The sequence below is a fragment of the Rhopalosiphum padi genome, chromosome 1 (assembly GCF_020882245.1).
Source record: "Rhopalosiphum padi isolate XX-2018 chromosome 1, ASM2088224v1, whole genome shotgun sequence".
Classification (NCBI taxonomy): domain Eukaryota; kingdom Metazoa; phylum Arthropoda; class Insecta; order Hemiptera; family Aphididae; genus Rhopalosiphum; species Rhopalosiphum padi.
Genome location: NC_083597.1, coordinates 34554193 through 34568154, shown reverse-complemented (window position 1 = coordinate 34568154; position 13962 = coordinate 34554193). Strand labels below are relative to the sequence as shown.

Below are 13962 nucleotides of genomic sequence, written 5' to 3'. Positions count from 1 at the left end.
CATATAATATTCAAGTAGTTACTACGATGGGTGTAAATCTGCAATATAATTATATTATTTGGCGTATGTAAGTATCCTTACTTTTTATATACAAACAAATGATATATATTATGGTACATAGTGTATATTATTGGCAAAAAAAAATTATTATTAGATATGTGTTATAACACTTATATCTATGTTGATATTACACTATTACTATAGTTAACTAGCAAAAAACCTTACAAAAGTTCAAAATATTTCATTTAATAAGTTATTGTACGATTTTCCTATCTACATTCAATTGAAGGAATCATAGAAATATTGAAGTACAAACTATACAAACTTCAAATCAATCAATTTCAATAATTTATCCCCACCTATATTAGAACGGTTGACGGGATAAATATATTAACTTATTGAGCTAATTTAACGAATCAATTATATGTAATTTTTCCATGGGAACTTATATTATATTTTTAAGGGAAATTTATAAAGCATAAATACATTTACGGTTTTATTACAAAAAAAATAGTTGAAATAGGTCACTACACTGTTGTACTGTAAGTGTTGAGTGAACTTCGTCATTGAGAAATTAGTCATTGTATAATGTATGTGTTAAATTTTAAGTCAATGATAAACTATTTCATAGATACGAAAAACAATTCAGAGCGAAGATGGTCTGTCATATTACTATATAGTATAAATATATATTTTATGATATCTTTATATTTTTATAAAAGTAACTTATTTTACTATTTATAATTCAATAGGATTATTTAATTTTTACCATAAAAATTACATTTTAAATTGTAATTGTGTGTATAAAATTTAATTAAATACAATAAAAATGTCAAATACCCACAAATATAATTTTAAATTACGAGAAAATAACTAAAAATTTTATTCTTTGTTTATTTATCTAATTTTGTCCAAATTTAAAATAAAAATGTCTATAAAAAACTGTGTTTATATATTTTTAGATTATTTATTTATAGTATGAACTAGGTACTTATATTATTTCATTCCATTTTAATAAAAAAAATTTGTATCAAAATTAATAGAAAAAAGAATTTAAAAATATCTATACATACAACTCAAAAAAGTCAAAATATTTTGAAAATTTCATTATGTATTGAAAATGCTATAATAAACATTAGGTGACCATTTCAAGTAAGTATCTAAGATAACCTATTTACTTTTGAGTTACATAAAATTGATATAATTAAATACTAGTTTTAAATTACTATTTTTCCTTAATTTAAGTTTTGTATATTTATGTTATTTTCCCTCCCCCTTCCAAAACTACCAACAAAATTCAATTTGGTAAGAATCTAAAATATTCTATATTTTAAATTTAATTAAAACCGTAATTTCCTACTTTTGTCATACTTTCTTATATTATAAATATTAATGTTATATTGATCGTGGACAGGACAAAATTAATTAAAACGTAAGACCTTAAGTTATAACAATATTTTTCAACAAATTATTCCAATTTCCAAATCATATATTTTTATCCTTCCACCAAAAAAATTATCTACCCATTTCGATGTTTACAATATTATAATAAAACATCATATTATATACGTATTATTTAAAATATTTATAATATTGTTAACTTCCAATCAATAAATATGATATAATAATACAACTTTTTATTTATTATTTTCTTTTGTTTTATTAGCTAGGTACTAGTCTATATTACAACTTAAGAAGTACTTTTTCTTCTTTTATAAAACATGATAATAAATAAAACTCTTAATAAGATTCAAAGAAAACATGACTGATTTTTTTTAATTAATTAATTTAAGTTCTATTTCACCAACTATTAAGCTGATAATATGAAAATAATTATCTTTAAAATCTATTTTCTTATTTTCCTAACATGACTTACGGAAAAAGCAAGGATCCAGATTGAATTTAAAATCGTGTAAAATGCAAAAAAAATGATACTATACTCGTAATATTACATAAAACAAATTTATTGAGGGTATCTTTTATTGTGTTTATCAGCAATATAAATTATAGAAGGGTGGACACGGGGAAAAAATACTATGGAGTACCTACCTATAGATCATTTATTAGGTACTGTTTCAAAAACGTTAACATTATTGCACATAACCGTATATTATATAGATCGTTTTTGCAATAGATGTTTAATTTTTTTTATTCATTGTAACGACTTTATCAGTCTTTGTCAATGTCATATTGTTTGGGAGGGTGAAGTGTGTCTAGGTTACTACTACCTCCTTCTCTAAGAAGATAATTTTTACGTGTTTTCAACGTCGCTCCCTGCAGTGGGTAAGCAATCGAAACGATGGTGAGGGAATACGAAGTAGTACTTTTTTTTTTGCACTGTGCCAAGGTTTGAACCGATAACTGCGTGTGGCATAACCTGTGTGACTATTGCACCACACTGTCCCACATAAATTTTTAAATTTTTTGAAAAAACTTTTAATTTTCAGTTTCTTTCATGTGTTTAAATTATTTCAAATAATTAATAGTTGAAACCTTTCTAAATTTTAATCAAATTATAAGATATTTTCTTCATCATATATTTTTTTTTTTAATCTAAAGCGTAATTATGAATTTATCAACCATTATCGAGTTCTACAAAAATATAGAAACTTAAAAATACGTACCAACTGATTCATGTACATTAAATACTGATAAATAATAATTATTATACTATTTTGCTGGTTTTTTTCTTAATTTAAATGTCGAAGTATAAACCACTAAAAAAATATGTTACCCATTTATATTAATTAGCTCTGTCTTATAATTGTGTCAGTGTCACAAATGCATTAGCTTACTAATCTTTAAAGATGTTTTGAAAACTTTGTACATATCGTTTTCAATTGTTAATCATTAAAGTTATTAATAATTAGCAAATGCTAATAAGTAAAAATGTAAAATATTATTTACTAACTATCTATAATATATATATATAAGACATGTAGGTATAATGTATATTGTATATTATATAATAGTAAAAATACCTTTGTAAATATAACTATAGGTTTATACACATAATACGCATAAAGAATATTTAAACGAAAATAACATTTTATAGAAAACGCATTGGTATTTTTAATTAAATTGTATAAGATGTATAATTTAGAACTTAGTTATAATTTCTATAAAATGAACTGTAAAATTTTAAATTTAGTAATTAGGATTTTGAACATTTATTGAATGCTAAGCTATTAAAATAAACCCAAAGGAATGCAAATTATAGGAAACCTTAATTAACCTTGATATAATTGAATTAAAGGTAGAACTCCACGGGGACAATATAATTCATAACAAGAATAAACAATACCCAGCGGAATATGTTTAAATATAATGGGTTATTAAAACAAATTTTAGAGAGATTATTGCATGCAAGTACCTATACCAGACATTACATACATGCATTATGCTTGAAACTTCTTGACAATACTTACCTATAGTAAATCAGAGAACGCAATAGTATCGACTGACACATATATTACACTATACTATATAAATATAATATATAGGAGGTATCTTGGTATCTAACTATACGAGATGTGTAAATAAAGTAATGAGACTTTTAGAGTATCATGCTATCTGTCAACACTATTAGCTTTCTGTTTGAAAATATTTGTAGATAAACATCTAATAAACATCTATTTTCAGTATAAGTTTGAACTCCCTAGAGTCTTTAATCCGTTACGATTGTTTTCGTAAACAAGTTTTTTAGTATTATTTTATTCCGACACACTATTTCAAACAACAGTGTACTATCCTATTTTGTTTCAGACTTGAACATAGTGCGACGGAAACTTTTAAAAACTAAAAGAAGCACACAGAGATAGTGTGCTTTCGATGACCCAAGTTTTTAGCTGGTTTAAGCATACTCAAAAAACAAAAAATCAATTGAAGATGATTGATGAATCTTGCAATGCAAAGTCTTCAACTGCAAAAATATGATGAAAATATCATCAGAGTTTGGAATCCTATTCCAAACGTTCCAATCCGATCATTGATTGATCAAAATTATCAGACAACACCACCGTTCATCAAATTTTGACTAATGATTTGAAGATGAAGAAACTCTTCACAAAAATGGTTCCGAAAATTCTGTCGCAAGATCAAAAGGTTGAAAATGACACTTCTTTCTTAGAACATATTTTTTTTTTAATGGTGTCTTTTTACGATTAAAAATTCACCTCAAAGGATGACATTTTAGGTCACTAAAAAATATTCAAACATCTGTGACTGACTTATTGAAAGCTATTCCAGTAACCGAGTTCCAGAACTGCTATATGAACAATGGAAACATTGCCTCTGGCGCTGTGTGAATTCCCAAGGCAATTACTTTGAAGAAGATAATGTAAAATAGTAATTTTAGTTCAATATAATAAATTAGTATTAGTGCTTTATTTACACACCCCGTACATATAAATATGCCACCTTAACTATAAAACTTATATATAGTGAAGATTTAAATATTTAATGAAGTTTTTAATTGTTTTTTTAATGATTTTAGATGCGTTGAGTCCCGAGCCCTGAGTATAAATTATAACGTGTTACTTGTTTAGTTTGTACATGTTATAATGTAGCAACAGGTGTAAACGATTAATAACAACAATAACGCACTGATTTAACTGATAAAGTTAACGTATATCAAACTAATAACTAAACACTAGTACCTATCTATTATTCAATAATTGTATTGTTGTAAAATAAATGTTTTATAATTATTTTGCACTTAATACTTAATCATATTACAATAATAAAAAATAATAACATACATTTTGAATTTCATGTTTTGAAGCAGAATTTTTTTCAGAATATTTCTTTCGATACCTAGGTACATAACAATTTTAATTCGTACGAGTCGTTTTTGAGTTATAAATACTTAAAGCATAAATGATTGGAGTGGTAAACCAAAATTTTGCAGAATATTCTTATCCCATATCACTTCATTATGTTCACCTATAAACTTTAAATACCTATTCATAATTATTCAAAAACTATACTCTCCAGATTTCGATTTTTATGTAAGTATCAAAATACTTAGAAAAATATTCTGCTTCGAAACATTAAGTTAAAAATGTTTACTATTTCAGGTAGGTATTTCAGTTTTAAAATATTAAATCAAACATAGAACAGCAGCTCTCAACTTTTTTAAACCCTGCCCACAACTCTTTACATAGTTTTCGTGGCACACTTTTCTTCAACGAAGAGCCTTTAATTTTTAGGTTAATTTAATGTACTGTGTATTTATGACGAAAATTTAGTACCGGGAAATTCCTATTTTTATAATAATACTACCTACCCTTATACCACGATCACGGTACACCTACAACCAGTGCCGGATTACCCATTAAGCGGAGTAGGCACCCGCTTTAGGGCCTCACTCATTTAAGGAGCCCTGTAAAAACGGAAAACTATATTTTTATTTATTTAATATTACCTGTATTTTATTTACGAATTTACGGGACAAAATCCAATAAGAAATATAAACATTAAGTTGTAGGTATTATATGCAGTAATAAAAATAAAATTATTTTATGGATTTTTTCGTCGTAGTAAATAGGTACTTAATAATATTTATCATATATCATCTGGCGGCGACGGTGACGAAAATAATTACATAACCATCGTGCGTTGCAAAAAAAAATATAGATGTCTGTAATGGTCACCAACGCTACTGGGGAAAAAACTTTTTCGAAATTGAAGTTGCTAAAAAATTGTCATCGATCTTCAATAATCCAAGAACGTTTAAATTTACTTGCCATTATGATTACAGAAAATTATATTTTACAAAAAACAGACTTCAAAGATATTCTTTACTGCAAAACCTAACCAATATTGTAGTAATTTGGGTTTGGCCCACTTTATAAATTGATTGGCCTGAATAATTGATAGTGGTTTGTGCTTAAAGTGACCTGCACTATACGCCATGCCCATGCGTATCTAAAAAAAAATTGAAATTACGCCACTGCGTTAAAATCAATTGGAAATTGGAATTAGTCGTTCGTTTTATTAATCGAAGCAGTTTCTTAACCCGTTCTAGACCCTAGAAGCATCTATAAACTGTCTACGCCAATCTTTTTTAGAATAATAAATCCAGATTTTATTAAATACACAGTGTATTAATATTAATATTAATATTATAATATATCTAATACTCATTACAAAGCACTACCACCGTGGAAATTACCTTTGGTCGCGCCTTGCGCAATTAAATTACACGGCTTCAATTAATTCTAATCCGCGTAACTGATTAACAATAATACATTTAAATATTAATGAATAACCAAAGAAATAAGTACCTAACAAAAGTAAATTTAATATAAATTCAAATGTAAATTTATCAATGGCTAAATTTACTTTGTAAAATCTAGTGTGATAAACTGTTAATAAACGTAGTCACTCAATCCCATCAAACTCTCAACTTGAGAATCTCGAGTCTCAATCTCCATTATCTCCTCGAGTGCTTCGACGTTCAACATAAAAATAACAAATAATTGTTCTCATTTAAAATCCGTTTTGAAATATTTAGACCAATCGATCCTCCAAACAAACCTTTCTTCAAAAACAATCTTGGACTTTGCATATAAAATGGTGTCATGATCTTTTATCGTAACCTCAATAACGTTTTTATTCCCTATCTCACATATAGTACCTACTTATATTGTGCTTGGCATATAGATTGTGTATTTCTTTTTTTTTAAATATTTAAACTTGTCCAATTTCAGAAGCTTTATATCTAGGTTAGAAACACAGCACAAAATAAAATAAAGTTTACAAAAGTAATAGAAAACTACTTAAACATTCTAAACCCCCACCATCTCCATAAACATCGTCTGCAGTAAATAACTCATATATACCATATTATTATGTAGGTACTTTAAAAACAAAATTCTTTTTCTTTTATTTTTTATTTAAGATTGATTTTTTTTTTTTTAATCGTATATTTTATAAAATGATTAAGTACCTATTTAAATTTTTATTTTCAAATAAATTAGTGGACAAAAATATTTAGTTTATTCTTAGATTTGAATTAAAATGACGCCGCACCGTTTTCATTTAAATAGGTGGGTATGATGAATACCAAATAACTACACATAAAGGCCATTTCTTAACCATGAAATAATAAATAATTATATTGCACTATAAATCCTAAGCTGCCTGTAGTAGATTAAGTTGTTTTCAGTCTTTTTAAAGATGAAAAAAAGCATAAAATAATGATATAATATGTATTTATAAATTAGGTATAGATGTAGGGTTCTCCTATGGTCAGGGGCGCAATTTCAATAAACAAACTATATGTGCTGAAGTCCTTCTATTTTGGATAGGTGCCTATTAGGTACCTGTTACTATTAAAATCTAAATTAATATGAAACAATTTGGGAGTGCTAATCTTATAATTTAAAATTATTAAACCAAGCTCCACCCCCCCCCCCCAAATGTCTCCTACACCTATGAATTATGATTAACAAGATAATTGGAAATGTTTAAGTATATAAAATTAGTTTTTATTATCAAAAATTAACATTAATTATAACGTATGACTTATTCATTTTATTTCATATTAATTATTAAAGGATGAAATATTACATTCTACAAAATAACAGTAGGGACAATATTTTTACAATATTTTTTTTTTGTATAAATAATAATAAAAATGAGTGAATAATGTTGGCAATAACCAATAAAATATTATGGTCTACTATTCAAAACTATTCATTCAGTATTGTTAATTCTTAAGAGCAATATAATTATTCATTATATAGTTTTGTGAAGTGCAAAATAATATTGGCTTGAGAAATCTTAAATACAATTGCAATAAAAGCAATTAATTTTGATTCTGTACTAATAAATTACAAACAAAATTGTTTAAACATCATTTTTACATTTTACAATTATATTTTATGGTATACTAAATTTTTAAATACAAAATAATATATAATACAGCATTTAACAATCTTATTTCAATGCACATAAAATAGTATAAATGAATAATTAATAACTATAGATAAAAATTAAAAACAAAATCATTTAAAAAAAAAAAATATTTATTCTTTAAGAAAAATTTATAATACTTCTTCTTAAATTTAATTAATTGTATAATAAATTATAAATAAATAATATACATACTACATACTTTACAACATTTCATTATTTATTTATTTTTATACAAAAATTACATTTAATTTTTGTAATTGTTATTTTAAACTCAGCTTCTCTGTTTTATACTGCTTTAACAGCTTTTTCAACAAAGCATAATCAGGTTTTTCAGCAGGTTCTAAATTATAAATACATTTCATGGTTTCAAAATAACCTGTAAATAATTTACACAAATTTAAATTAACAAAAGCATTTTTACTACAATTTCTTTATAAAAATAAAAATCAGCTATTTATTAAAAATATTTTTGACACACAAATTAATGACAAAGTAAACTATTTAAGATTCTGATTATAATAACAATTGAATGTATATTTTTTGAAAAATATACTTTGGAAAAACTCAATAAATAATAAATCACACAGCATCGCCTCTCATTTTTAAAATATACATTGAATGTTTATCGTTTAACAGATAACAATAAAACATTTAAATAATATCAGTAGCGTGTATCAAAATAAAAATTAGCGTTTCTTAAATAATAGTGACTCAAGTCTTATAATTGGAACTTTGAAGTTTTAACATATGCATATTTATTTTAATAAGTCATAGACCAGTAGTTTTCAACCGATGTGCCCCAGCACATTGGTGTGCCGTGAGTACTCTTGAAATGTGCCTCGAAACATCTATTAATAGTTTTATTAGTATGTATTTATATGTATATATAGGTATATATATAAAATATTCTTCACATATTATATGGATTGGTGTGCCGCGAAAATTTTGTAGGAGATGAAGTGTGCCACGTGGTTAAAAAGGTTGAAAACTACTGTCACAGACCATCAAAAGTAAGATACAAATTTAACTCAGTTTCCTAATGTCATAAAAGAAATTTTATTTTGCTATTTTATGCACATTCTAGGGCTATTTATCTAAGTTAATTTTAAGTATTATTTATAGGCATATTTTTCTATAATAAAGAAAATAAACATTATAACTCCAATCAAGTAAACAAATATGTGAACAAAAATATATATTTTAATTTTCAAATAGTAGATATGTTATCGGTTGTTATAGCCGATTACATCGGAAAATTTATTCCATTCATTTTCAATAATTTGATAATTTTAAAATTTTTATAAAGATTTCACTGGCGTAATTAGGATTTTTTCAGGGGGACTGATCAATTTTTTTAAATACAATCTAAGATTTTTATTGCAATTTGTATAGACCATTAAAAATTAAAATAATTTTTAAACTTTCTTAATATTTCAGGGGGACTGTAGCCCCTTCAACCTTCCCCCTGGCTACGCCAATGAGAGATATATTGTACTAAAATTATTGGATTTGTCATATTTACATTTCAGAGCCAGGCAAAATACATACTATCATAATCCAAACAGAAAAATTAAAAATTTGTATTATTAAAATATCTATAAATTCTTTTCTATAAAAAAAATGGATGTTTTTGAACATAACTAAAATTATAAACTATAGAAACATTTTTTTTTAATGTAATGTTATTTCTTTATTATTATTTTCCGTTTTGATAAATATTACATTCAAATTAACTACAAGAATCTCTTTAGTCATACTCTTGAATAATATAATGTTTTGGTATTTCAAGTCTTAATAATCTTTTTATTTTAATTTCTGGTTACCTTTATTATCCATGAACATTGAACCAATAACATGTATATATTAACATTTGTTATCCCTTAATAATAATATTATTATGCAACCGATTTATAAAGATTTATTTCATTATTTGTTTCATATTAAACATTGACAATTAAGTGTCGGTGCTCGAATTAGCGGGGTATGCAGGGGGACGGAGCTCCACTAAGATTTTATTTTTGCATACCCAACTATATTTTTTACAGGAATAGGGGGACGGCACAAACTTATGTTCAAAATAATTATAAATGTGAATTTCAATTTATAATATAACAAATTTTACAATTTTTAGTATCAAATTTATTTTTGATAATAGTTTATTAATTTATTATTATTATTACTTCTATGGCTCTATATATTTTTTTTTGTAATTTTTTTATTAATTAATTATAATCACACTGTTCTTTGCCTATGATTTATTGTACATATCCATTCTGTAGACTAGTATGAAGGTAGAATTAAAATATCTGTGTAGCTGAAAAGTGGTATTCAAAATATAAGTAAGGTATCAATGGGGCAAAGCCCCCCATGGATCTGTGTTAAGTAATTGTGCACTTGGAACACAGTTTTTAAATCGTTGGATTGAGCTCCTCCACCTAATTTTTCCCAATTCGAGCACTGTGGTCATTAGCTGTGGGATTTTATTTTTATAATGATAAATTTTTGGGAAAAGGTATTTTTTTTACATGGGACATGACTTTGTTACTTAAAACCTATCCAAGAACTATCAATGCCAGACAATGCTTAACTCCAGCAATATTCAGCAACGATAGCCAAACACTAAACCATACCATGCCCAGATATAGTTTAATAATTACTAATAAAAGTATATCTCAACATTTTAAATTTTAATAAAGTACCCAAATATTTTATTTTTTCATTGAAAAATTAATAATACTTACAATTTGGTACATTATTAAAATCATAAATTTTTTCATTTGATCCTGCAATTAAAATTGCATCTCTCATCTCATTTTTAGATTTAATGGTTTTTAGCAATGTAAAAGTTTTCCATGGTAATTTCATTTTTAACCATTCCAAACCATTGTACATTAGACTTTCCAGATCACCTCGTCGAGTATGCACTACAGAGTAAATACAATTTGTATAAGACGTAAAATAAATGTAATAAAAAATTTGAATAATTAAAAATTAAAACCAATATTTACTTCCAAGGTGGCCATCTAGAGCTATATAATTTAGTGTACCATTATTTGCACATTTCTTATCTGGCTTAACATCTTCAGTCTTATATTTAGTAACCATACCAAAATCTCCTAAATACACATGATTATTTTTCGGTTTTTTACCAATAAATATATTTTGACATTTGATATCCCAATGAACATATCCACATTCATGTATGAACTCTAAGGCATCGATCTATAAAAAAAAAAAAATTTAATGAATTCAAATTGATGAAACATTCATAAAAAAAAATGTAATATTTACAATTTGTCGAACTATGTTAATGACAGCTCCTAGTAGTAATCTATCTGAAACAGTTTGAAGAAATGCCTCCAAGTCTTTATCAAACTTTTCAATAACTATAAACCTATATTTATTATTATTGTGAATAGTGCTTCCAAAACCATAGAATCTTGGCAATGGTAATTCTTTTAACTTTTTGATTGTTATCCATTTTTTAACATCTAAACATAAAATAATTAATTTACACAATTATTTAGTTTTATCTAATCTCAGTTCGCTAAAAGAATGTGGTTTCTTTAAAAGGAGCTGAGAAATGGACATTTTAGTGATTACAGTTGAGAATGACATGTTTTAGTTATTACACAACCACATTATATTGGTGAACAGATTATAAGTATAAAAGGTTATGTTTATATACCTTCTTCCTTTATGTTTTTAAGATAAAACATTCGTTCGACAAACAGGGGTCCACTTTCCATATTTTCCTATTATCAAAGTTCAATTAATAATACATTATAAATAAATTATATAAAATAATTAATTCAAACCAAAATAAAATAAAAACAAAATTATTTTCCAATAAATATTTCAAATGTAATGAACTAAAATAAACCCAAAGATTTTTTTATAAAATATTTAATTCATTTTTCACAAAATAATTTTGTTTAAATTAAATTAAATTATTATTTTATTTATATCATACAATTGGTATTATTAAAAAAAACATACCGTTTTTATTGCATATTCTGTTTTAGTTCTAGACTTATGTTTCATTCCTAAAAAATATATTATAAATAAGCATTTTAATAGTTTATTATAATTAATAACTCGACTAACCACAATAAACATATCCAAATCCTCCACTTCCAATAATATTTTTAATTTCCCATTCAATGCCGTTAACATCTTTTAATAATGATCCTGGTGGTAATTCTTCCTTAGGTGTGGTTTTTGCTTTTTTACTCATATTTCACCTAAAAAATGTATGACAAAATTAAAATATGCGTATTATTAAGCTTTACGTAATTTAATGGTAAATTCATATGATCAATTTAACACAAAAATAACCTAAATAGTAAATACACGTGCCCATGTAATACGACCTCATTTTTAATTAAGTCTTATATTTATAAAGGTCCTCGTACTCTAAAACATTTGTGATAAAATAATGACCTATTGTTTTGACGGTGCTATAACAATCAACTATACTCGACTACATTTCACCACTAATGTCGCAATGTATGCCTTTATTCAGCTAATAAAATTAAAGGATAATTCTAATACTTATTTAAATACTATTGATCGGTATTTTTTTTAGGACAATGAGATGAGTCTTCTACTAATTTATTTTTAATAGATAATGTACTATTTTAAGTATATACAAAAATACTCTGATTTAATTTTTATTAGTTAAAAACTTTTCATAATAATATTAGTTACTGTGCAAAAAATAATTTATATCTTGAATATTCAACTTCATACTTGATTTTCTTTTATAATTGAACTTTAAAAAAAAAAAATGATATTAGCTTAATAATTGTATAATGTTATTACTTATTAGTAGTAAAATAAAATCTACAGGAAAAAATTAAAAAATTTATGGTGCCATCTCTTAGCTCAAAAAAGATAGATAATTCTTAAAAAAAAAAAATTTTACATATTATGCGTGCAGCGCTCAAATATATACAGCATTTTTAAAGAAGATGGTAAAATCACTAAAATGCATAAAGAAAAATATTTGTTTGTAAAAATATATGATTTCCATTCATAAAATAAGTTGTACTGAGCATGCATAAAACTTAAGTACACATAAAAAAACATTAATATCAATATAAGTATTCTTATTTCTTTAGTAGCTCTTGAAAAAAAAACTTCTTAGTTAAAATTAAACAAATCTACATCTACTAAGTTATTAAGTTTCCAGTAATTGTGGGCAAACCATAAATACATATATATATATATATATGTATATATTTAAAAGGTGAATTGACATAATATAAATAAATATAAAAGTAACTTTCTTGTGGCAGCATGGCCGCTATCACTACCCGTAAGTAATCTTTATAAATTAACAATGATAAATCATATTAAACACAAAATGGATGTCAAAATATTAATAACTGACAAAAATATATGGATAACTAATTAATCATTTCTCAGTTGGAATATTTAATACATAAATTTGTTCACATCTTTATACCAGTGAAAGCAATTATTTTTATATAATTTAAGGCCAAAAATCATACCTATGTATCAATTTTAAGACATCACCGATGAATTCGAAAACCATTATACTATACTTATTTACACCAACCACAAATTATAAAGCTACTCAATATTAAGGAGTCAATAGATCAATAACAACAAATGTACATACAAACAAATTAGTTCAATTTTTCAATTTTTCTTCTATTTTTTATTAATAATTTAATAAAAATATTATTTAATTAATATTTTTTAATTTTTTACATAATAATATATGTATATTTTACAACCATTTGACGTTAGTACAACACATACTTACGAAATTATAATTAACGCAACAATTTGCGCCACGTTAGTTGGTTGGGTTGAAAGGTGGAAATTCAAAATTAGTAGAAACAAACAATTTAAGCCTTATGGAAAAACAAATGAAAGGTATATTGTAAATACTATTTATATTATTACTCATAAAATAACTTCAAAATTAAAATTAAATAACAGTCAATAACAGACCGTTTGGTTATCATTTTAAATTGTCACGTACCCATATCAATTAAATAAGATTTC

General features: G+C 25.0%; 1 protein-coding gene across 2 annotated transcripts; it reads right to left on the bottom strand.

The window, feature by feature from the left end:
- Window positions 1-8015: 8015 nt before the first annotated feature.
- Window positions 8016-13941, bottom strand: LOC132917965 (nucleosomal histone kinase 1-like). 2 transcript variants are annotated; one of them, XM_060978983.1, is made up of 8 exons: window positions 13714-13941; window positions 12031-12167; window positions 11923-11969; window positions 11612-11678; window positions 11215-11414; window positions 10932-11145; window positions 10665-10847; window positions 8016-8299 (listed from the first exon to the last, which is right to left on the bottom strand). In XM_060978983.1, the coding sequence occupies exons 2-8, from the start codon at window positions 12158-12160 to the stop codon at window positions 8184-8186; spliced, it is 957 nt and encodes a 318-aa protein (XP_060834966.1). In that variant the 5' UTR covers window positions 12161-12167; window positions 13714-13941; the 3' UTR covers window positions 8016-8183. The 2 variants fall into 2 exon arrangements, with proteins under 2 accessions (XP_060834966.1, XP_060834965.1); XM_060978982.1 differs by having other exon boundaries at window positions 13718-13940.
- Window positions 13942-13962: the final 21 nt, after the last annotated feature.

Bases quoted from the DNA above. Each gene is read 5' to 3' on its own strand.
- LOC132917965 (XM_060978983.1), bottom strand. From the start codon at position 12,160: ATGAGTAAAAAAGCAAAAACCACACCTAAGGAAGAATTACCACCAGGA. The intron at 11,415-11,611 runs GTATATAAACAT...TTTTATGTTTAG, and splicing joins TAAAAACATAAAGGAAGAAG to ATGTTAAAAAATGGATAACA. The intron at 10,848-10,931 runs GTAAATATTGGT...TTTACTCTGTAG, and splicing joins TCTAGATGGCCACCTTGGAA to TGCATACTCGACGAGGTGAT.